The 24,348-nt window shown below is 38.8% G+C and overlaps 1 protein-coding gene across 3 annotated transcripts in view; it reads right to left on the reverse strand.

The window, feature by feature from the left end:
• The window catches only part of RNF214 (ring finger protein 214), a 44,296-nt gene that overhangs the window by 2,480 nt on the left and 17,468 nt on the right, over positions 1–24,348 (reverse strand). For all 3 annotated transcript variants that reach the window (XM_044919743.1, XM_021696558.2, XM_044919744.1), the window contains 8 exons: positions 3,256–3,352; positions 2,963–3,051; positions 2,306–2,396; positions 2,007–2,105; positions 1,388–1,764; positions 1,116–1,248; positions 815–919; positions 434–529 (listed from right to left, as the gene is read on the reverse strand). In XM_044919743.1, the coding sequence (XP_044775678.1) occupies positions 434–529; positions 815–919; positions 1,116–1,248; positions 1,388–1,764; positions 2,007–2,105; positions 2,306–2,396; positions 2,963–3,051; positions 3,256–3,352 (1,087 nt within the window). The remainder of the gene's footprint in view (positions 1–433; positions 530–814; positions 920–1,115; positions 1,249–1,387; positions 1,765–2,006; positions 2,106–2,305; positions 2,397–2,962; positions 3,052–3,255; positions 3,353–24,348) is intronic.

Raw genomic sequence — 24,348 nt, forward strand, 5'->3', positions numbered from 1 at the left:
TGGTAACATAATCCAAGATAGGAATAACCTGTCAGTTTGTGAAGATAATCCTTAACAGGCAGACCTCCAAGCTATTCTGTTAATGGATTTACTAATCTCATATTCATGTTCCCTATTCCGTTCTTCTTGTCTAAGCCAAGTCTCCTGACAATGCTATATTCGAAACAATGGTTAGATATGTATGTCTTATTGTCAGTGTTCCAAGAAAGTGACCTATCAGTGCTCCAGGATGTACTGCTTATCCAGTCCCCTAAAGAGAACGGGGTAAAAGGAAGCTAGGAGATCCTAGCTGCCAGCATTCTGAAATCTGCTGATTGTTTAAGCCACAACTTATTGAAAACCTCACGTTGAGATATTAATGATGAGTTGATACACAGCAACAGTTCCAGAAAAACTCCGAAAACAGAGTGGAAAGAAGGTCCGTAGCACCCACCTCCTTGTGTAGCACATGGGTGCACGCCATTGGATGCAGCTCACTGGGCTGGACAAGCTTCTGGCACATTAGACACAGCTTACAGGTGGCTGGAGCCTGCAGGACAGAGGAGGGATGGCCAAAGAGTAAGGAACCTCTGGGTCTCCTCACCTCTTGTGCCCATGATGCCATCTCCTATTTCCATGTCGCAAAAGGTTTTACACCAAAAGAAAGTTCAAATACAGATTCTTGCCAGAAGTACCTGCATTTTCTCAGCTGGGGCCGCGAACAACCCAGCTGACGAGAGGGTGGTTTTTTTTTCCAGCACTGCATCTGTAAACCTGTTCCCTCCTCACCCCCCAGCTTCTCCACAACCCAGTTTTCAAAGAAAAAGAGCCTTACATGTGAAGATCTTCCAGGATACGAAACTTGGGCAGAAGGCAAGAACATTGGGGTACTGATTTGGGTCAGCGGAGCAGGGAACAAGGCCCGGATCCGACCGAGGGGCTGTGGGCAGAAACAATGTCAGAGTAAGGAGAGAAAGTCTGAGCGACAGAGCAGATAACAAAAAGAAACCATTGCTTTCCCAGTGCAGCAAAGGAAGAAAGCAGGCTAGAGATCCCTGGCTGCAGTGCTGTGGGCCGTCCCCAGTGCCTCTGAAACCTGCCTCTTCCCCAACAGCTGAGCAGGTCTGAGCTCTCACCTGGGTACTGGCTGCCACCCGCTCGTGTTCGGCCAGGCGGGCCGCTACCAACTGCATCAGTTCCTCCATGGTCAGGCCTGCCATGGTGGTCCGTGCGGTCTTGATTTGCTGAAGAATGTTGGTCATCTGGGCCCTAAGCAGCCACATGTTGAGGGAGAGAGATTCTATGCCGTCCTTGTGAGAAATCTCCAGGAAACTTCCCCTATTTTGACCCACAGATATTTCTCCGACACGTTTTTTTTGCTTTTCAATTAGTCCTGAAAGGTACTTACTTATTGCATTGTGGGAAGCGAGTCAGTAGCTTCTCCAGGATCTTCTCCAGTTTGTCTACTGGTTGGGGCCGGGGAGTTTCAGCAGAAGCCTTAACACCGCCCAAGCCTGGGGGAGGCGGGATGGAGGCAGCAGGGGGCATGTGTGGACCGTGGGGGCCAACGAGGGAACCCAAGCCAGGGCTGTTTCTCCCATGGGAGCCAGGAAGGGGCGGGGAAGGCTGGCTGGGCTGGGAAAGGGCAGGGTTTAGGATTGGGAAAGACAAGGAGCGGGGATCTGCGCTGGGCATAACCATGGGCACTGTGACCTGCCCAATGGAGAAGGGCATCCGAGGAGGCAGAGAGGGATTTGGCTGAAACACCTGAAGCATGAAGTCTGTCTGTAGAGCGAGAGAGGTGGAGGACAAGAGAGAAAGGAAGAAAATGTAAGTTTACGAATCTGGAGCGGAAATCAGTGAGCAATTCTTATGCCAAATAAGATCAACAATAATAATGGCCAATAATAATGTTATAATAAATAATACCAGCAGTAAAACCAATCTCTTCATAAAAGGAGCAAGCAGAAGACTCTGGCGGTGCCACCAGCACAGAAAGGGAGACTTCCCCACTCCAGCCCTCTCACCTCTGATGGGGGTGGAGGCAAAGTGGGAGTAGGGATTTGAGGAAGGCTGCTCAGCTTGGCTCCGTTCCTCACCAACTGGATATGACTGTTAAACTGGTCCTAGAAAAGGAGAAAGGAGCAGATCATCCTCTCTGCTGAGCTGAGTAAGCCTCTTGAGAAAGAGAGCACCTTCTAGTATCAGGAGAGCAAAGGCAGGGGTGGAGCAGCCCCTCAGTGACGATGTACAAAGTCCCTCTGGTCACCACAGGTTTAAGCAGAGCCTGAACCCTGACTCAAAGATCACACAGTACAACACTTACCCGAACATTCTTTTTCATCATCCGAACTCCATTCAGCCTTGTTTCCCACTCCTGTTTGGAACGAACTGTCTCTAGTGTTGGGGGGGTTGACCTTTCAAGAAATCAACAGGAATTCAGAGAATTAGAACAAGGCCAGCTCCTGACTCTCTGAGATAGCAGGACAGTGGCTGGTCAGCGGTCCTGGTGAGAAAAGGTCAGACCAGGTATAGGAGGAGGCCGGGGTCTGTGCTTCACTCTCACTCTGGCATCTTTTAAACCAATTATTAGAGAAAGAGGACCAACCACAGAAAGAGGGCTTTTGTCCGCCTGGAAATGTCACAGGGGTCCTCCAGATTCCACGGCAGAAAGAGGAGAAATGACTCTATGAGAAACAAATCTCCAAAGATATTTGTTATGCTTTGACACCATAAGAGATATTGTTTATCCAGTTGGAACCAATACAATAAAAAATACAAAACTATAAAATATGGGAAGAGAAATGACTGAACAATGGCTACTGTGCAGACAGAGGTGGCCCTGAAATTCCTGAGAAGACAGAGTAAGTGCCAGACTAGTGGGCCTCGGGTTTCAAAAAACTAACCAAACCAAACCAAAAAAATCACCAAGAAAACACAAAACTGCAGGACCATTAAAACTCTAGGATGGGAGGGTACTTACTTGAGGTAAGTAAGGTGCAGTTCTGCCTCTTTTTCTGCTTCTTCTAGTTTCAATACCAGCAACTCTTTCCGACTCTCTAGTGATAAGATCTAAGGAAACCACACACACACACACACACACACACACACTTTATTAATTTTACATACACGAAGCTTCCCCCAGCTAGTTAAAACAAATGCTTAGTGGCTATATAGTACCATACTCGTATGGCTTAGTGGTATAACACTATACCCAAAGAGATTATACTATCTGGAAGCCCCAAATCAAGGCTTTCCACACAGAGCTCTTCTCACCTCTGCCTTCCAGGCCCGTTCTGTCTCTTCCATAATGTTCCGATTTATTTCACCATCCTGATTCTTGAGTCTATCCAGTTCCATTTCCCACACTTCTCTGTAAGGTCAGAAACCAAGAACAAGAGTAAGGGGACAAAGACAAGATCACTAAGGGACATCAAGGCAAAAGTAAAACCTGAAATTGATCTAGCAGATATGTTACAGGAAGTTTTACTCTAAGTATTAATATAGATCTAGACGAAGAATGTTTAAAGTAGTCTGTAACTGCAAAAAGGCCTTATATTTGAAAGTAAAAATATGGGGTGCCTGGATGGCTCAGTTGGTTGAGGGTCTGCCTTTGGCTCAGGTCATGGTCCTGGGGTCCCAGGATTGAGCCCCGCTTGGTCAAGCTCCCTGCTCAGCAGGGAGTCTGTTTCTCCCTCTCTCTCTGCAGCTCTCCCTGCTTGTGCTCGCTCACTCGCTCTCTCAAATAAATCTTAAAAAAAAAAAAAGAAAAAAGGTAAAAATGTTCACTTCTCCATTTGCTAAGATAAGGTTTCCCAGAGCAGGAAAGAGTGTACTTAGGACCAAAACCCAGTGACAGCAGACTGTTCTATGTTTAGGGAGGCTCAGAATCATTATGGTATTCCTCTTATATCCCCATTTGTCCTTTAGTATAGGTATGAAGAATGCAGGACCAAACACAGAGATCCATTTAATACTCAGGTCTAATGCAGTAAGCCCTGATTCATTCCTCAGGACACAGACACTGGCTTACTGATTTTCATATTTTCTTAGCCATAGTAAACATTCTTCAGAAGAAAAAACTGTTCTCTTCACACCTCAGGAATTCACCTTTCCATCAGCATCCTCCCTTCTCACGCCACCCTCCCCACCCCATCCTTACAATGTAACATACACACTCAGGGTCAGGGTGACCAACCGCCTGGTGTGTCTGTTCCCAGGGGTCTTGCAGAATGTGGGACAGTCAAACACCCTACTCAGGACTAAAGAACAGAGCCAGCAAGAGGAGCTCGTTACATGGCACTGGATTGCAGTCAAGTTTTATGGCTGGAAAGCAAAGGATCACCCAGATCAGTGGAAAGAATATGAAAATGTTGAAATGTTTTCACTGAATTTTAAGAAGTCGAAAAGAAGAAGAAAAGGTTGGGAAGAGTTGTATCTTAAGAAAAATGGTTGGGCGCCTGGGTGGCTCAGTCGGTTAGGCGACTGCCTTCGGCTCAGGTCATGATCCTGGAGTCCCTGGATCGAGTCCCGCGTCGGGCTCCCTGCTCGGCAGGGAGTCTGCTTCGTCCTCTGACCCTATCCCCTCTCATGTGTTCTCTCTCTCTCAAATAAATAAGTAAAAATCTTTAAAAAAAAAAAAAAAAGAGAATGAACCATTACTTTAAAAAAAAGAAAAATGGTTCCCACTTTTCTTCAGTAAAATAAACAACTTCAGTCCTCTTCTGTTTTTCAGTGGTAGCCTTACATAGATGAAAGGGAGCGATCCACTTAAGTCTGTGTTTGAGGCACTCACGTATCCCTGCTCCCTCTTTCATAGATAAAGTAACACACACACATTCATTCACTGATTCACTACCATGAATCTGCCCTTCTACTGACAAGGTTTATTCATATAATAGAAATGACCAGGTGGGCATTTTCTTTCTTAACCGCTATGTGTTGTCCTTCCCAAACTAACCTCCTGCCAAAAGAGTGATGGGTATTAAAGAGGGCACGTTCTGCATGGAGCACTGGGTGTTATACGCAAACAATGAATCATGGAACACTACCTCAAAAACTAATGATGTAATGTATGGTGATTAACATAATAATAATTAAAAAAAAGAATTCTCTAATAATTATTTAGACAAAGGTTTATAGGTAACTGTGTTTTCCTGCTATGACACATATTCCTCAAGTTAAAAACCACATGAGGAGGGCGCCTGGGTGGCTCAGTTGGTTAAGCGACTGCCTTTGGCTCAGGTCATGATCCTGAAGTCCTGGGATCGAGTCCCACATCGGGCTCCCTGCTCGGCAGGGAGTCTGCTTCTCCCTCTGACCTTCCTCCCTCTCGTGCTCTCTGTCTCTCATTCTCTCTCTCTCAAATAAATAAATAAAATCTTTAAAAATAAAATAAAATAAAATAAAATAAAACAAGGAGTTCCTAGATTTAAAAAAAAAAAAAAAAAAAAAACCAAAAAAGGAGTCAGAATTCTCTTACCATAAGAACATGTGAAATATGCTGTGGGGTCAATCAGTGATCCATTTAGCTTACTAGTCACTCCTCAACAATGGGATAATTGTAGAAAAACATGACAGTTGCCTTCTGATTGATGTTATTCTTGAAGATTATAGATGGTCACTGAGTATCCCTAACTTTCATTAAATACATTTGTCAACTATAGATATATATTTCTATAAGAAAAATCCTTCTACCATGTCCATGGGGTCATTCCACATATTCACACACATTAATCTTCTCCTTTGGGCATTGGCCACATCCACCCTGGGATCCAACAACACAAAAGGAACTACTAGGAAGCACAACAAAAATAAAGAATTCTTAAACAATCAAAAATGCTCAACTTTACCATATGTTAACTAGCCTATAACATATGCATCAGACCTGCAACCCACGCTAGAAAAATAATCAGCTCCCCATGGTAGATGGTCAAAAAAAATTCTTGGTAGAAGAGAAACCAGTGAGTCTATTTAAACTTTTTAAAGATTTTATTTATTTTTTTTAGAGAGCGAGCGAGAGAGAAACAGCATGAGAGGGGAGAGGGTCAGAGGGAGAAGCAGGCTCCCCGCTGAGCCGGGAGCCTGATGTGGGACTCGATCCCAGGACCCTGGGATCATGACCTGAGCCGAAGGCAGACGCTTAACCATCTGAGCCACCCAGGCGCCCCTATTTAAACTTTTTAAATGCCTGGTCTAATTTCTTCCAAGTCCCAGACTTCTGTTATTTTGCATAGCTAGTTTAGGGAATCAATGGTTCAAATAAGTAAATCCTAGCAGACTGTGTAAGTCTGACTTGTAGTTCCCAATTTTTGCATACTTTTTAAAATTTAATTTTGTTTTTGATCATGTAAATAATATAAATTATAAAAAGTTTAGAAAATACAAAACAGAAAGAGTCTCGTATAGAGGTTCCAACTTATTAGCTGTATGACCCTAGACAAGTTACTTAATCGTTCTAGGATTCTTCATCTGAAAAATGAGTACTACCCACATCATGGGACTGATGGAAGAATTTACTGAGAAAACACCCATGAAGAATTTAATATGGGACCTATTAATGTAGGAAGTATTCAACAAATACTATTTTTAAAGTATTTTTTAAATTTAGGGGAACTGTCCAACAAATGTTATTTTTAAAGTTTTTTTTTTAATTTAACTTCTCACAATTGTAATACAAAGAATCACTATTATACTTCTTTTCCAGTCTTTTAAAATAAATATTTGCATATTGATGAATGTATATAGCACATATAAATCCATTATGTGTGCCTTCAAATAGAAACTGTGATCTTTCTCTTACTTTTTCAATTGTATTTTTCCATAGCAGTAAGTATTCTTCAAAAATTTGATTTTTAAATAACCATCCATTGTACACATACACTATTATCTATTTGGCTATTAGGTTATTTTCAATTTGACAATTATAACTAATACAACTAATTGACAAATATAACTAATAATAAGCATCTGTGCATGTGTACTAACACAGATTAACAATAAAAGTAATGTATCTAGATTTAAGAGGAAGCTACTCACAGTAGTTAAGAGCATGGCCTCTGGAGCCAAACTAAGCTCTGAGTTCAAATCTAGACCCCATTACTATCTACATGACCTCTGGCAAGTTACTTAACCTTTCTGTGCCTCATTTTCCTAATATAAAATGGGGATAACAAGAGAGTCTACCTTTCAAAGAGCTGTTATGCATATTAAATGAGTTAATGTATGTAAAACACACAGAATAGTCTCTGGCATATAGGAAGAACTTAGTAAATGTTAGTTCTCTCATTTGGACAGTAGAACATCTTCCTTCAGAGAAACTAAATTTATGTATATGAATTTTCCACAAGGCGTGGTGGAATTCAGATGATTTTAATGGACAGAAGCTGATAAGTTTCTGGTGAAACACTCTCCACGGTCAGAGACAAAGCTAAAAATTAAGATGTTTGCGTCCTCAGCCCAAATACCCTCCTTTCAGAATATATTATACTCTAGGCAAGGCAAAAGGAAACAAAACAGAAACTGTTGAATAAGTTAATTATATAGGAGTAGAGGTTATAAAATCCTTTACTCCAAAACTAACCCTGATACAAACCAATATAGAATGCATGACATCAGACATAAGCAGAAAACTTTACCCCAGGGTGGATTTGCAAATTTATTGTTTATGAGGCTGGAATTCTTCCTTGATTCAATTTAATTCAACAACATCTACTTAGCAGCATAGTGTGCTAGGCACTGTGCTAAAACCTAGGGATATAAAGATGCCCAGGTCCTGCCCCAAGAAACTCACAGTCTAATAGTTTGCCAGGTAAACGACGGGAACAAGGAAACTCTGGGCAGAATAGACAGCATGGGCAAAGGCCGAAGAGTAAGAGAGCACTCAGCTGAGGGAGGTCCAGAAAGTTGCAGGCAGTGGACACACGAGTCTAAGGCTCAGGGATGTAGTCTGGGCTGGGGATACAGACAAGTGTCACAACCATAAAGACAGCAGTGGAGCCCTAAGTATGGAAGAAGTCACCTAGAACAGCAGTTTGCAAAACACAGTCCACAGTCCCCAAAACCCTTAGAGGCCCTGGTCTATGAAGCAAAAACTAATTTCATAATGACACTAAAGTTACTTGCCTCTGTCACTCCCATCCTCTTGCGAATTTACAATGGATTTTCCTGAGGCTACCATGACACATGATGGTATCGTCACTGATGGCTAATGGAATATATGCTTCTGTATTCTCATGTTTTCTAGCATGTTCTAAAGTAGTAGGTTTAGGGCATAATTTAAGCTCTCAATTTTTTTTCCTTCTCAGAACCTCTGTTGTGCTTTTACTAGCTATCTTCAGTTATACTTGCTATAATCTCTATAATCTCATTATTGTCTAATAAATAATCACTGTAATTTTTAAGTTCTCCAGGCATCTGGGCAGAAACAAGTACTTTCTGTTAATTTGTTTTTATAATATTTCTTTTTAATTTTTGAAAATTTTCTCTGTTTTTAATCTAAAATGTATTACTTTAAGGGTGCCTAGGTGGCTCAGTCGGTTAAGCATCTGCCTTCGGTCATGATCTCAGCGTCCTGGGATCGAGCCCCATGTCAGGCTCCCTGCTCAGCAGGGAGTCTGCTTCTCCCTCTCCCTCTGCTGCTCCCCCCACTCATGCTCACTCTGTCTCTCTTAAATAAATAAATAAATAAATAAATAAATAAATAAATAAATAAATAAATAAAATCTTTAAAAAATTAAAACGTATTACTTTAGAATTTAACATTTTTTTTCTAAAATACAAGAAAACTTATTTGTATTTTCCTCTTACATTGAAAAATGAATCATTGGCTCAAAAAAGGGAGCGTAGAAGACTCACTTTCTCAACCCATAGCTGCAATGTATACATCTAAAAGATCCTAAAAAAGATGCAGGGGCCTACAGTTTTCTGACTCATGGAAAGAAAGAATCTACTCCAAAGAAACTGGGCAAAATTATAAATAAGAAACCAAAGTATGACAAAAGCCAGCTTTCCCTTGACTTTATAGATGTTCATAATTTACTTTACTGTATCTTAAGCCACAGAACATTTTCTAATTATATTGTGCCAGTTAAGTTATAGTGACATTTTGAGATCAATCATTCAGAATTTAAAGAAAAAGGAACTATTTTAAATGCAGATGTGATGAAGTCTTTAAAATTCATAAAAATCATTAAAGCCTTTCAAACCAGAAATGAAGAAGCCACTGAAGCATCTTACCCAGGGAAATTACTGTACTGCATTAACCGGAGAAGCACAAACTTGTCCAGCTGACATTGCTACATGCCTGCCGGACGAAAAGTCAGTAAAATAAATCACAGCAATGTCACTTTTTAATGACACAGTAACTCACCAAATTAAAGATTTTGCTAGGAACTTGAAGTGAGAGTTAAGATCTCATCTGCAGAACTGTAATTTCACTTCACAAACAGACAAATCTACAACTGCAATTAGACTGGCTATTTTGGTTTTATTCATCTAGTACTAGCACCAACTAAGCATCAGAGATAATACTGTCTGTGAATTCCTGGCAATAAACACAAGTGATGCTCCCATAATCTAAGCTGAATGACCTTTTATTGTCGTGGTTTAAGCTTTACTTAAGGATGTCATGAGGAAGCCACAAAAGTAATAATTTTATTAAATCCCAACCTCTAACTACACATTTTTAAAATATTCTGTTTGATAAAATGCTACATACCCAAGTATACGGTTGTCTCATGGAAAAGCACTTGTGAGACCATTTGAGTTGTGAGTTGAACTAGCCTCTTTTTTTTCATGAAACACCATTTTTAGTTAAAAGAACAACTGAGAGACAAACTACGGTAATTTGAACTTGAGTATTTGGCAGTTAGGTTCTTGAAAATGAATGAAGTACTCTTGCTATTGCAAAGAAAACAACTGACAGTATTTATCACCCAAAACCAATTTTGAGCTTTCAAGCAAAAATTAGAATTCTGGAAAATCTATACAAGCCACTGAGAGCTTGAAGGATCCCCACTACTTAAAGACTATTCTGATGAGATCAACAGTGACATAAACAAATGAGATTCCTTAAATGCTATATAATAAAACATGTCAACACTTAGGTCTGAGTAACTCTAAACCAATATTTTCCAAATTATCAATGCACTGTGTTACCAAATCCACTGTGGAACCCATTTGGAACCGCAGAGTTGGCATAAAGATGATTTTTAAGCTGAAGACATCTGAGGCTCAACAGATGCAGAAAAAAGCCTTCTGGGAGCTTCCCTTATCTGCCTAAAAAGCAGCAACTTCTGGGAAATAAGGATGTCATAAATTCCTCTTCAGAGCAGATCTACTCCCAGGAGAGAGAATGTGAATAACAACTACCCTAAATCCCTTCTCCAGGGGAGTTTTATGGTTCTGAAAGAGAGAGAAAAACCACTCATACCTGTATAGGCAAATATTATCACAAACTTTTTAATCTATCTGTTCTCCTGAAAAGCCATTTATCTTTCCAAAAAGCCCCGTAAAGTGCCCTTTCTCCCCACCCTCCTAAGAAGTCATTTGCTTTCCCATAAGTGCCTTTCTCCTTGCTCCTTCCACCTATTAACATGGCAGATAAGCCCCAAATTCCAACCACCCTTCTGAGTTACTCATCACTGAACTCTCCCACATGCATACAAGTTGTAGAGAGAAACTGCTTTCCTGTTAATCTCCCTTTTGTCAGTTTAATTGCAGGCCTCAGACGTTAAACCCAGTAGGGCAGAAGGAAAAGTTTGTCTTCCCTGATAGAACACAATTAAAAGATCCATTTAAAGTGTAACTTAAGCCAATTGACTCAACTAACCTTTAAGAAACTATCACCAGTCCAATTTTGGGGTACTATAAAAAAAGAATATCCACAATTATTTAAAAAAGGCTATTAAGGGGTGCCTGGGTGGCTCAGTCAGTTAAGCGTCTGACTTTGGGTTCAGGTCATGATCCTGGGGTCCTAGGTTCAAGCCCCGCATCGGGCTCCATGCTCAGTGGAGAGTCTGCTTCTCCCTCTCCCTCAGCCCTCCCCCTATCCCCCGGCTTGAGTGCAATCTCTCTCTTGCTCTCAAATAAATAAAAACTTCCAAGAAATTTTTTAAAATCTTTTTAAAAAACTCCTCACTGGGCGCCTGGGTGGCTCAGTTGGTTAAGCGACTGCCTTCAGCTCAGGTCATGGTCCCAGGGTCCTGGGATCGAGTCCCGCATCGGGCTCCCTGCTCTGCGGGGAGCCTGCTTCTCCTTCTCCCTCTCCCACTCCCCCTGCTTGTGTTCCCTCTCTCGCTGTGTCTCTCTCTGTGAAATAAATAAATAAAATCTTTAAAAAAAAAAAAAATAAAAAAAAATAAAAAACTCCTCACTTTTTCAACTACCTAATCTGTGTTATGACCAGATTTTCGTCACATACTTGAATCAAACAACATACCGCAATGGATTACATGTAGAAGTAGATAAGAGAATTAAGCTTCTTCCACTAAAGAGACTTACAAAAAGGTAAACAATGTCATTCTTCTAATTAAATTGATTTTTGTCTGGGTTGGGCAAAGAGTTCTTGGGACACAAAATCCATGAGCCACAAAAGAAAAAACTAGTAAATAGGAAAGCTGGACTTCACCAAACTTAAGGCACCGTTACAAAACGCAAAGGCAAGTCACAGACAGGGAGAAAACATCAGCAAAATGCAAATCTGATCAAAGAACTTGTATCAAGAACACTCAATAAGAAAACGACATGCTTTTTGTAAATGGGTAAATACTTGAATGAATACTTGACCAAAAAAAGAAGGAAAAATGACAGATAAGGACATGAAAAGATGCGCAACATCAATAGTCATTAGGGAAATGCAATGAGATATTATTGAACACTTCTTTAAATGCCTAAAACTAAAAAGACTTGTAATGCCAAGTATTGGTGACGATATGGAGTAACTGGAATGCTTATACACTTGCTGGTAGGAATGCAAAATAGTAAAGCAACCTTGGAAAATGGTTTGGCAGTTCCATATAAAGTTAAGCAAATATATGGCCCAGCAATTCCACTCCTAAGCATTTACCCAAGAGAAAAGAAAACATGTCCACAGAAACACCTGAGCAGCTTTATTTATCATAGTTTAAAAATTAAAAAAAAAGGAAACAACCCAATTGTCCATCAACTAGTTAATACATAAACAAATCTGGTATAATTTTATAATGGAATACTACTCAGCAATAAAAAGGAATAAACTATTGATACATGCAACAACATGGATGAATCACAAAAGCTTTATCCTAAATAAGAAACAGACCAAAAGGCTATATATATTGTATGATTCTATTTACATGAAGTCCTAGAAAAGGCAAAACTATAGTGAGAGAAAGTAGATCAGTGGTTGCCAGTGGCTCAGGGGAGGGGAGGCAATGGACTCCAAAGAATCATGAAGGAACTTTTTGGGGTAGTGGAAATATTGTATATCATGATTCTGGTGGGGATTCCATGACTGTATACATCATTTAAAATGGGTGAATTTAAAATAAACAAACAAATAAATAAATAAAATGGGTGCATTTAATCATATAACCTCCATGAATTTTATCATATAACCTCCATAAATTGCAGTTAAAAAGAAAAGAATCTGCAACCCCCACCCCCAAGCCACTGCCCCCCTGTTCCCCTTCCTGTAGTCACCATTTCTGTATCTCAGACATCTCGTTGTCATTACACCTCCTCTCTCTGTAAGAGTCAACAAATCTTATCAATCCTACCTCAGAATACCCCCCTTTCCGTTCCTTTGCCAATTAAATCAGGCCTTCATTTTGTCTGGCTGAAACTGTCTTCCTGACACCAGCTGATCTATACTTTAGCCTATCTAACCTAATGTGGGCAGAATTATCCTACAAATTAAATCTGCAGAGGTTCCACTTCTAGTAAGGACAGAGTTGCTCCTAACAGACCAACATCTTACAGGTCAAAAACTATAAATTCTAAACAAAATGTAAAAGAGCACCTAATCTGAAGGCATTAAATAGCAAACAAGAACCAGGCATAAACTGGAGGCAATCTGACAACTGGAAGAAGTGAATATCACTGTTGTTTCCTCTTTTTTACAGTTATTTGCGTAAGGGCAAACCCTAGCCAACTGTGCTGATGGCTAAAACAGACAGAAACCTTGCAGGCTTACATGCTTGAAAACTAAAGGACAAAACTGCAAACTACCATAACAACTGGAAAATGAGTAGGAAACCCTAAAAAGAAAAGAGTTACAGATGAGGAGCCCCACATACTGAATACAAACCTGCCCAAATATCTGGATGATCCCTGAACCACACATGCACAGAAGAGATTCTAAGGAATCCAGTTATAGCTAAACAAACTTAACAGAGACCACAGCTGCTGGCCATCAAATAAGGGTATGATGTTTAAGCCCAATATGACAATTTTTTTTAAAAAAAAAACCAAGACTTTTGGAGAAATAGAACAAAATCCAGAGTCTCTACAATATTCATAATAGTCAGGATTCAAGCATAAATTACCAATATACAAAGAAACAGGAAACATGATCCACAGTCAAGAGCAGGGAGTGGCAAACTATGGCCTGTGAGTCAAATTTAGGCTGCCACCTATTTTTATAAGTAACATTTTCTGGGGAACACAGTCATGCTCATTTTATTTACATATTGTTCATGGCTGCTTTCATTGTTATAACAACCGAGTTGAGTAGTTGCGGCAGAAACTTATGGTTTGCGAAGCCTGAATATTTACTATATGGCAATCAATCTCTTCCCTCTACCCTGAGCCACTGACAATCATTGATCTACTTTCTCTCACTAAATGTTTGTCTATCCTATAACTTCATGTAAATAGATAGTGTGTACCTTTCATGCTTGTTTCTTAGGATAATCCTTCTGATTCCACATCCTGGTCAACAAAAAAAGAAACTCAATGAACAAGAACTTCAAGGTCACCAAGATGCTGGAATCAGCAGGTAAGGATTTTAAAGCATCTACTTTAACTATGCAAAAGGACATAAAAAATATGTTCTCAAGGAGTGCACAAATAAGAATTTTCAGCAGAGAAACAGAAACTATAAAAGAGAAATAAATTGAAATGACAGAACTGAAAAGTACAATACTGGAATTACGAAATTCATTGCATGGGCTTAAGAGAATGGAAATGATACAAGAGAGAATAAGTGAACTTGAAGATACATCAAGAGAAGTTACCCAATATGAGGAACAGTATAAAAAAGATAGTGAAGAAATGAACAGAGCCTCCATGAGCTATAGGACAATATCAAAGGGACTAACATGTGAAAGCAGAGTCCCAGAAAGAAAGGAGGAAACGGGACAGAAAAAATATATACAAATTATGTCAGAAAATTTCACACAATTTAATGAAAGACATAACTTTACAGATTAAGAACTCAGAAAACCCTAAACAGGAAAAATATGAAGAAAATCACACCTGGGCTGATCAAAGTCACACTAATGAAAACTAAAGACAGAAAATCTTGAAAGAAGCCACAGGAAAAAATGACATAATACATAGAGGAAAACAATAATATGAATGGTCACTGACTTCTCACCAGGAAGAACAGGAGCCAGTTTATATTAGAACAACTGCACAGAGATATTCACACAATGGACTACAACTCAGCATTAAAAAGGAATGAATGCCTGTATCTATTCAAGAATCAATAATTAATAACCTTCCAAAACAAAAAGCACCAGGCTCAGAGGGTTTATTGGTAAATACTACCAAACATTTAAGAAAAAAATTGAACCAGGGCACATGCTGGCTCAGTTGGTGGAGTATGTGACTCTTGATCTCAGGGTAGCGATCTCACTGGGGGATAGAGATTACTTAAAAAAAAAAAAAAAAAAACTTAAAAAAAAGAAAAAAGAAAAAAACTATACTAATTCTCTACAATTTCCTTCAAAAGACAGAAGCAGAGGAAATACTGCCTAGCTCATTCTATGAGGCCAACATTATCCTAATACCAAAACCAGACAAAGACATTAGAAGAAAAGAAAACCACACACCAGTATCTCTCATGAACATAAGATGCAAAAATCCTCAGGTGCCTGGGTGGCTAGGTCGTTAAGCGTCTGCCTACGGCTCAGGTCATGATCCCAGGGTCCTGGGATTGAGCCCCACACATCAGGCTCCCTGCTCGGCGGGAAGCCTGCTTCTCCCTCTCCAACTCCCCCTGCTTGTGTTTCCTCTCTTGCTGTGTCTGTCAAGTAAACAAAATCTTTAAAAAAAAAAAAAGATGCAAAAATCCTCAATAAAATATTAGCAAATCAAATCTAAAAAAATATAAAAAGAATTTAAACCATGACCAAGTGGAATTTATCCTAGGTATGCAAAGCTAGTTCAACACTCAAAAATTAATTAACGTAATACATGACATCAGAAGACTAAAAAAGAAAAATCACAGATCCTATCAAAAAAAGCACTTGACGAAATCCCACTTTCATGATAAAAACTCTCAGTAAACTAGAAATAGAAGGCAATCTTCTCAACTTGATAAAGACTATCTGTAAAAAACCTATAGCTAACATTATACTTAATGGTGAGAAACTTGAAGCTTTCCCATTAAGATCAGGTATAAAGCAAGGATGTCCCTCTCACCACTCATCAATTTCATACTAGAAGAATGCAACAAGACAAGAAAAGGATACCAGAGGCATACAGATTAGAAAGGAAAACAAAAATATCTTTGCAGATGACATGATCATCTATATAGGAAATTGTTAAGAATCAAAAAACCCTCCTTGAACAAATAGATTAAAGTAAGGTTGAAGGATACAAGATTAATATACAAAAGTCAATTGCTTTTCTATATACTATCAATGAGCAAGTGGAATTTTAAATTAAAAACAGAGTATCATTTACATTAGCACCCCCCCCCAAAATGAAATACCTAGGTATAAATCCAACAAAATATATAAAAGATCTTTATGAGGAAAACTATAAAACTCTGATGAACAAAATTTAAAAAAGAACTAAATAAATGGAGAGATATTTCATGTTCATGGGTAGGGAAACTAACATTATCAAGATATCCATTCTTCTCAATTTGATCTATAGATTCAATGCAATCCCAATCCAAATCTCAGCAAGTTATTTTATGGATGTCAACAAACTGATTCTCAAGTTTATATGGAAGGCAAAAGACTGAGATTAGCCATCACAATTTGAAAGAAAAGAACCACTTTGGAGGACTGGTGATACCGGACTTCAAGACTTTCTATAAAGCTATAGTAATCAAAACAGTGTGGTAGTGTCAAAAGAACAGACAAACAGATCAATAGAACCGAATAAAGAGCCTATTTCAGACCCTCATAAATACAGCCAACTAATCTTTGACAAAGGAATGAAGGCAATAAATGAAGCAAAGAGTTTCTTCAACAAATGGTGCTAGAAGAATTGGACAATCACATGCAAAACGTGAAACTAAACACAGACCTTACACCTTTAACAAAAATTAACTCAAAAATATTGTAGACCTAAATGTAAAATACAAAACTATGAAACTCCTAAGATAACATAGAAGAAAACCTGGTTGAACTTGGGTGTGGTGATGCCTTCTTAGATACAAACCAAAGACACAATTTATGAAAGAAATAACTGACAAAGTAGACTTCATTAAGATGAGAAATGTCCGGGGGCACCTGGGTGGTTCAGTCAATTGAGCACCCAACTCTTGGCTTCAGTTCAGGTCATGATCTCAGGGTTGTAAGATCAAACCTGGTGACCAGCTCTGCGCAGAGTCTGCTTAAGTTTCTCTCTGCCCCTCCCCCCCCATAAGTAAATAAATCTTTTAAAAAATTGAGAACTTCTGTTCTGCAAAAGATAGTAACAAAAGAATTAGAAGACAAACCACAGACTGGGAGAAAATATTTACAATAGACACATCTGATAAAGGACTGTTAAATACACAAAGAACCCCTGAAACTCAACAATAAGAAAATAAACCTGATTAAAAAAATGGGCCAAAGTCCTTAACAGACACCTCACCAAAGAACACATACAGATGGCAAGTAAGCATATGAAAAGATGTTCCACATCAGCTGTCATCAGAAAAATGCAAATTAAAACAGCAATGAGATACCACTACACATCTATTAGAATGGCCCAAACTGACAACACCAAATGCTGACAAGGATGTGAGGAACAATAATCCTCATACATTGCTGGTGGGAATGCAAAATGGTGCGGCCACTTTAGAAGACAGTTTGCTGGTATCTTGCAAAACTAATCATACTCTTACCATATGATCCAGCAACTGCACTCTCTGGTATTTACTGAAAGGAGCTGAATACTTAGGTCTATACAAAAACCACACATGGAGTTTACAGCAGCGTGTTTATGTTTATTCATAACTGCCAAAACCTGGAAGCAACCAAGATGTCTGTTGGCAGATGAATGGATAAAAAAGCTGTGGTACATCCTGACAATGGAATATTATTCAGGACTAAAAATAAATGAGCTATCAAGCCATGAAAAGACATGGAGGAACCTCAAATGCATATTACTAAGTGCAAGAAGCCAATCTTAAATAACTACATACTGTATGATTCCAACTATATACCATTCTGGAAGAGGCAAAACTATGGAGACAGTAACAAGATCAGTGGCTCTTGTTAGGGGAAAGGTGCAAGGGGAACATGAATAGGTAGAGCACAGGGGATTTTTAGGGCAGTGAAAAATACTCTGTATGATATTATAAATGATGGATATATGCCATTATACATTTGTCCAAACCCACAGAATGTGCAAAACCAAGAGTGAACCCTAAGGTAAACTATGGACTTTGGATAGGTTCACCCTTAGTAAAAAATGTCCCATTCTGGTGAGTGATGTTGATTAATGGAAGGCTATGCATGTGTGGGGGCAGGGGTTATATGGAAAATCTCTGTACCTCCCTCTCAATTTTGTTGTAAACCTAAAACTGCTCTAAAAAACAAAATCTTAAAAAAAGAAAAGGAATAAACTATTGAGATATTTCATATCCATGATAACATCAAGGATGAATCCTGAAAATAGACTGAGTGAAAGAAGCTAGACACAAATTTCTAGAAAATGTAAATGTAATCTACAGTGACAAAGTGTTTACCTGAGAACTGAGGGGAAGAAAGGGCAGTGATGGAGAAGGAGCATGGAACACTATAGGGTAACGGCCATGTGGTATACCTTGATTGTGTTAGTGTTTATATGCATGATTAGTTTGTAAAAATTCATCTATATGCAACTTAAAATAAGTGCCTTTTATTGATGTAGATTATATCTAAAAATCTTCGGTTGTTCAAAAATCTAAGGGATAATAACTCTAAGTTTCTACAATTAAGACTCTGAAAATTTCCCAAGAAATTTTCCTTAACCAAGAAAATTACAAGTCTTTCTAATACAAAATAAGCATCAGGCATGTAATTTTTCTTTATAACAAATGCTGCCAGTGAATTAATGTAACAGATGTGTATTCGCAGAAGGAAAGGCCAAATTAAAATTCTAAAAAATATTCAAGAATTAATATTCAATTTACATAGTAAAAGAGTAGACCTAAATTCAACCATATCGATAATTACGTTAAATATAAACTGACTAAAGCCTCTAATTAAAAGGCAGCTTGTCAGAATAGATAAAAAAGAAAGATCCAATTATATGCTATCTTTATGACACATAAAAATGTAGACAGGTTGAAGATGAATGATGGAAAAATATACCTCATGTAAAAAATAAGCGTAAGATTGCAGTATCAATATTAATACCACATAAAGTAAACTTTAACATAAAGAATATGACAAAAATAAAGAGAGACATTTCATAATGATAAAATGGCTAATTCATCAGGAATATATAACAATCATAAACGTATATGTATCTAACAATACAACTTCAAAATATACGTAACAAAAATCCACAGAATTAAAAGGAAAAAGAAGAAAGTCTATAATCATAGAGATTTTAACATCACCCTCTCAGCAACTGATATAATTACATTTTTAAAAATAAAAAAATGTAGAATATTCCTCAGTAAGTATAGACACAAATATCCCTAAAAATAATAGCAAGTTGAATTCAGCAATATATAAAAACAATAACATATCTTGTCCAAGGGGGTTTATCCCAAGAATGGACAACTGGTTTAACATTTGAAAATAAATCAATATAATTTACCATATTAACAGAGTAAAGGAGAAAAACCAGTCAATAATTTTATTTTTATTTTATTTTATTTTTTTAAAGATTTATTTATTTATTGGGAGAGCGAGAATGAGAGAGAGAGAGTACATGAGAGGGGGGGAGGGTTAGAGGGAGAAGCAGGTTCCTCGCCGAGCAGGGAGCCCGATGCGGGACTCGATCCCGGGACTCCAGAATCATGACCTGAGCCGAAGGCAGTCGCTTAACCAACTGAGCCACCCAGGCGCCCCCAGTCAATAATTTTAATAGGTGCAGAAAAACTATTTGACAAAACTAAGTACCCAATCATGTTAAGAACTCTCAGAAAATTAGAAACAGAAGAGAACTTCCCCAATTTGATAAAGGGCATCTACAAAGAACCTATAGCTATCATCCCAATTAATGGTAAAATACTAAACATTTCCCATGAGGAGCAGAAACAAGGTGAGTATGTCTACTCTACCACTTCTATTCAACACAGTACTGGAGGTCCTAGTCAGTGTATTAATGTTTACAAGAGATAAAAGGCTTAAGATTTGAAAAGAAGAAATAGAACTGTATATTCGCAGAAGCTATAATTGTTTATGTAGAAAATCTTAAGGAATCCACAAAACAACTAAGACACTAATATGTACGTTTAGCAAAGTGGCAGGTATGAGGTTAATATACAAAATAAATTATATTTTTATACACTAGCAAGAAACGGTTGACATTTTTTTGGAAATTTAATTCTACTTAAATAGTATCAAAGAACATAAAATACTTAGGAATAAATTTCTTTAGACATCTAAAGAAAGTTGTGTAAGACCTGGACTCTGAAAATTCTGAAAGGTTGGTAACATAAAGATCTAAATAAACTGATAGATACATATTTATGGATTGGAGGGCTCAGTATTACTAAGATGTCAATTTTCCCCAAATTGATCTACAGATTCAAAGGAACTATGTCTCACCAGTTTGGGTTTTGTTTTTGTAGATACTGGCATGCTATTTCTCAAACATATATGGTAGTGCAAATGACCTAAAGGTAGTGCAAACTCCAAAGAACCTTGAAAAAAGAAGCAGACCTTACATTCTCTGACCATGACTTATTATAAAGCCATAATCATCACGACAGCATGATTTGGCATAAAGATAGACAAATACATCAATGCAACACAATAGTGCTCAGAAATAGACCCACTATTTATACAAATGACTCATACTGTCATTTGGTTTTTGGCAAAGGTGTCAAGCATTCCAATGGGGGAAAGGGAAGTCTTTTCAACACACAGTGCTGGGACAACTGGATAGGCACGTGAACCTCAAAAAATGAGCCTCAACCCCTAGTTCTCACCATGTACAAAAATTATCCCGAGATGAATCATAAAGATAAAAGCTAAAATGATAGAGCTTCCATAAGAAAACAGAGGAGAACACCTTTGCTACTTCAGGGTAGGCAAAGGTTTCTCAGGACAAAGAATGCAATAACTATAAAAGAAAACTTGATAAATTAGACAGCCTTAAAATTAAAACTTCTGTTCATCAAAACATTCAATTTAAAAAAATGAATAATAGCTAAGTCAGAGAGTGGAAGAACATTTTCACAGACTATATAACTGACAAAGGGCTTTATATTTGCAATATGCAAAGAACTTCTAAAAACAACCAAAAAAAAAGGAAGGGGGGCAAAAATCGCAGCGGATACTTCACAAAAACAGACATATGCATGGCCAATGAGCACATGGAAAAAGTGATCAGCATCATTAGTAATGAGGAAAATGCCAAATAAAACCACAAGGAAATACAACCACTTGAATGGCAAGGATATGAAGCAACCAGAATTCTCATACCTTGTAGGTAGACTGTAAAATGGTATGTGCACTTGGGAAATTTATCTGTCAGTTTCTTACAAAACTAAACATATACCTACCCTACAACCTGTTGATTCTACTCCTAGAAATTGACCCAAGAAACATAAAAGTATATGCTCACACAAAAACATACTCAACTGTTCACAGCAGCTTTATTCATAATAGTCAAATTCTAGAAACCATTACATGACCCCTCAAAGGAGAATGGATAAAGTGTGGTGTATTAACAAAAGGAATACTACTCGACAATAGAGAGACATAAATGAATGTCAGAAGCATTATGCTGAATGAAAGAAGTCCTACACAAAAGGGTACATATTGTAGGATTTCATTTATGTGACACTCTAGAACAGCAGAGTTAATTTATGATGAGAAAATCAGAACAGCAGTTGTCTTTGGAAGATGGGACAAGAAAAGACTGGGAAAGTCTATGAGGGGACCATTTGGTTTAAGGGTAGTACTCTGTATCTTAATGGGTTTGAATTACACAGGCATTTGACATTGGTCAAAACTTATGGAACGGCACACTTAAGATTTATGTATTTAACTGCATATATATTTTATTACCAAAAAAAAGGAAACAAATAATATTTAACTCTAATTAATAATATGCACGTTTATGGATTTAAAGGTGAAGTTACTGATGACTGCAACTTACTCTGGTATGCTTTGAAAAGAAAAAAAAAGATGGACTGATGAACGGATAGAGGGATGGAAAGATATTGCTAAAACAAATTTAGTAGAATGTTAATTGCTGAATCTAGGGGGTGAGTGTTAATGTACAATACTTCTAGCTTCTCCTAGTGTTTAAAAATTTTCATAATAAAATATTGGGGGAAAAGAATTCCTCTGCCTACAAACCCCTGTTGGTTACACTCAGTAATTACCAATGGCCTTTACTCAGACCCAGTTCTCATGTACTTCCCTGCAGTTTCTGACACTGTTATGCACCTCCCCCTTTGAAGCCCTATACTACTATTCTAAGCTGTTTCCTTTTCTTTCTGCCTTCCCTTCTTCCTCTTTGTATTCCCAAACTGTAGGTGTGCCTCAGCGTTAAGAACTGAGCCCTACTCTATGCTTTTTCCCACAGAAAACTCACTTTAAGTGAGTTTCAGATAGTTACAACCTCTACGCAGTCAACTCCAAATCAAGACAGAGCATCTCTTCTAGTCAAGTGTCCTACTTCCAATGGCCGCCTGAGGATTTTAACTTGTATGTCTCACATCATCACATCACTTACTTTACCCTCAGAACTTAGAATGGGGATTCCATTTCCCAATTACTGTCCAGGTGGCACATAGTTACCCAGGGTCAATACAGAAGTTAGTTTTGACACTTCCCCCAGCCTTAATCTCTAAAATAATCAAGCATCGATTCCTCCGGAGTCCATTTCTTCCTTTTCATTCCACCATCACTAGTCTTATAATGATCCTTAGAAACTCAGTTTATTGTAAGTGCTTCCTGTTGATGTCTCAGCCTCACTCTTCCCCCAAAATTCATCCTGCATATTTCTAAGACACCTCTAATTATGCATCTCCTATTTGTATAATCTCTATGATTCCCCATATCTAAAAGATATTAACACATACTGAGCAGAAAAAGTTAAGTGAGATGTGTTAACTTGCTGCAGCAGCAGATTTCCAAATATGGACCACTCCCAATGAACCAGGCCTGCTGGTGTTCATGTTCAGCCCCCTCCAACACTAAATCTGAGTTGGCCCTGTGACTCATTTTAACCAAAAGAATGTCACAGAAATAGCACTGTGCCAGTTCCAAGTCTATGCCTTAGAGAAAGCCTAGAAACTTCCACTTTTGTACTCTTGGGAGCTCTGAGCCACCAAGAAAGAAATCTGGCCCCTCTGCTGGAAAGACCACCTGGAGAGGGAAAAGACAATATGGAGAGAGAGAGAGTGAGAAAAGGCCTAGCCCTCTCCGTGTCTCAGCTAGGCCCAGCCTTCCAGGTGTCCCTGCCAAGGTACCAGAAATATGAATGATGCCACCTTGGATGTTCCAGTCCCAGCTGCCGTCCGACCACAGCTACAGGAATGACCCTAGAGACTAGCAGAACCGTCCATCCGAGACAACCCAAAAACCTGTGAAAAATAACAAATTATTCTGTTTTAAGATACTAAGTTTTATGATGGCTATTTTACACAGCAATGGATCAAAACACTTACTCTCAAGAAACTATATGATGGGGGAAGCATTCAAGTCAACCAAAGGACTATCAGAAGTATGTGTTAAGACAGAGGTATACTCAGCATGCTAATGAGTACAGAAGAGGGTCATCTAAACGAAATGGTCACGATGTGTGAAGGGGAGAAGGGGAGGATCTGGGAAAGCTTCTAGAGCAGATAATACAGGCTGAGTTTTAAGTGAGTTCATGTAGCAGTAGGTATAAACCAGCAACAGTTGTTTGGGGGAGCAGTCAACAGTACAGCTAAGGACATAAACAGGGACTAGGTAACTGAGGGCCTTCTATATTCAGCTAAAGAGCTGAAACTTTACCCCAAAAGCTATCAAGAACTATGAAAAATTTTCAGCAGGGAAATAACATTATCAGACGTGGATGTGAAAAAGATTTCTACGGTTAGCAGTGTACTAGACAAGTGAGAAGAGAGGCAGAGTGGAGGCAAAGAAAGTTTCGTAGCCTACCTCAGTGATCTAGGACTGATGAGATCCTGAAATGACAGGGTCAGCGTGAACAGAGAGAAAGGGATAATTCTTTTTTAAAGATTTTATTTATTTGACATAGACAGACCACAAGCAGGGAGAACAGCAGGCAAAGGGAGAAGCAGGCTCCGTGAAGAGCAGGGAGCCCAAAGCAGGGCTCGATCCCAGGACCCCGGGATCATGACCTGAGCCGAAGATAGCCACTTAACCAACTGAGCCACCCAGGCATCCCAAGAAAGGGATAATATTAAGAATGTAAAAGCAGGGGCACCGGGGTGGCTCAGTTGGTTGGGCGACTGCCTTCGGCTCAGGTCATGATCCTGGAGTCCCTGGATCGAGTCCCGCATCGGGCTCCCTGCTCGGCAAGGAGCCTGCTTCTGCCTCTGACCCTCCCCCCTCTCATGTGCTCGCTCTCTCTCATTCTCTCTGTCTCAAATAAATAAATAAATAAAATCTTAAAAAAAAAAAAAGAATGTAAAAGCAGATGTGGTGGAAAAGGGGCTAAGAGAGAATTTAGGATGACTCTTGGTTATTCAGTTTAGGCAGGCGGTACATAGTACGGCCACTTATGGACAAATGGCAGCTTCAAGAGTGAACTGAATTCACGTACAGGTACAAAGTTTAGACTCAGATACAAGGACAGGAGGAAAGGATGGATGTGTCTGCT

Source organism: Neomonachus schauinslandi, chromosome 11, assembly GCF_002201575.2.
Source record: "Neomonachus schauinslandi chromosome 11, ASM220157v2, whole genome shotgun sequence".
NCBI classification, from domain to species: domain Eukaryota; kingdom Metazoa; phylum Chordata; class Mammalia; order Carnivora; family Phocidae; genus Neomonachus; species Neomonachus schauinslandi.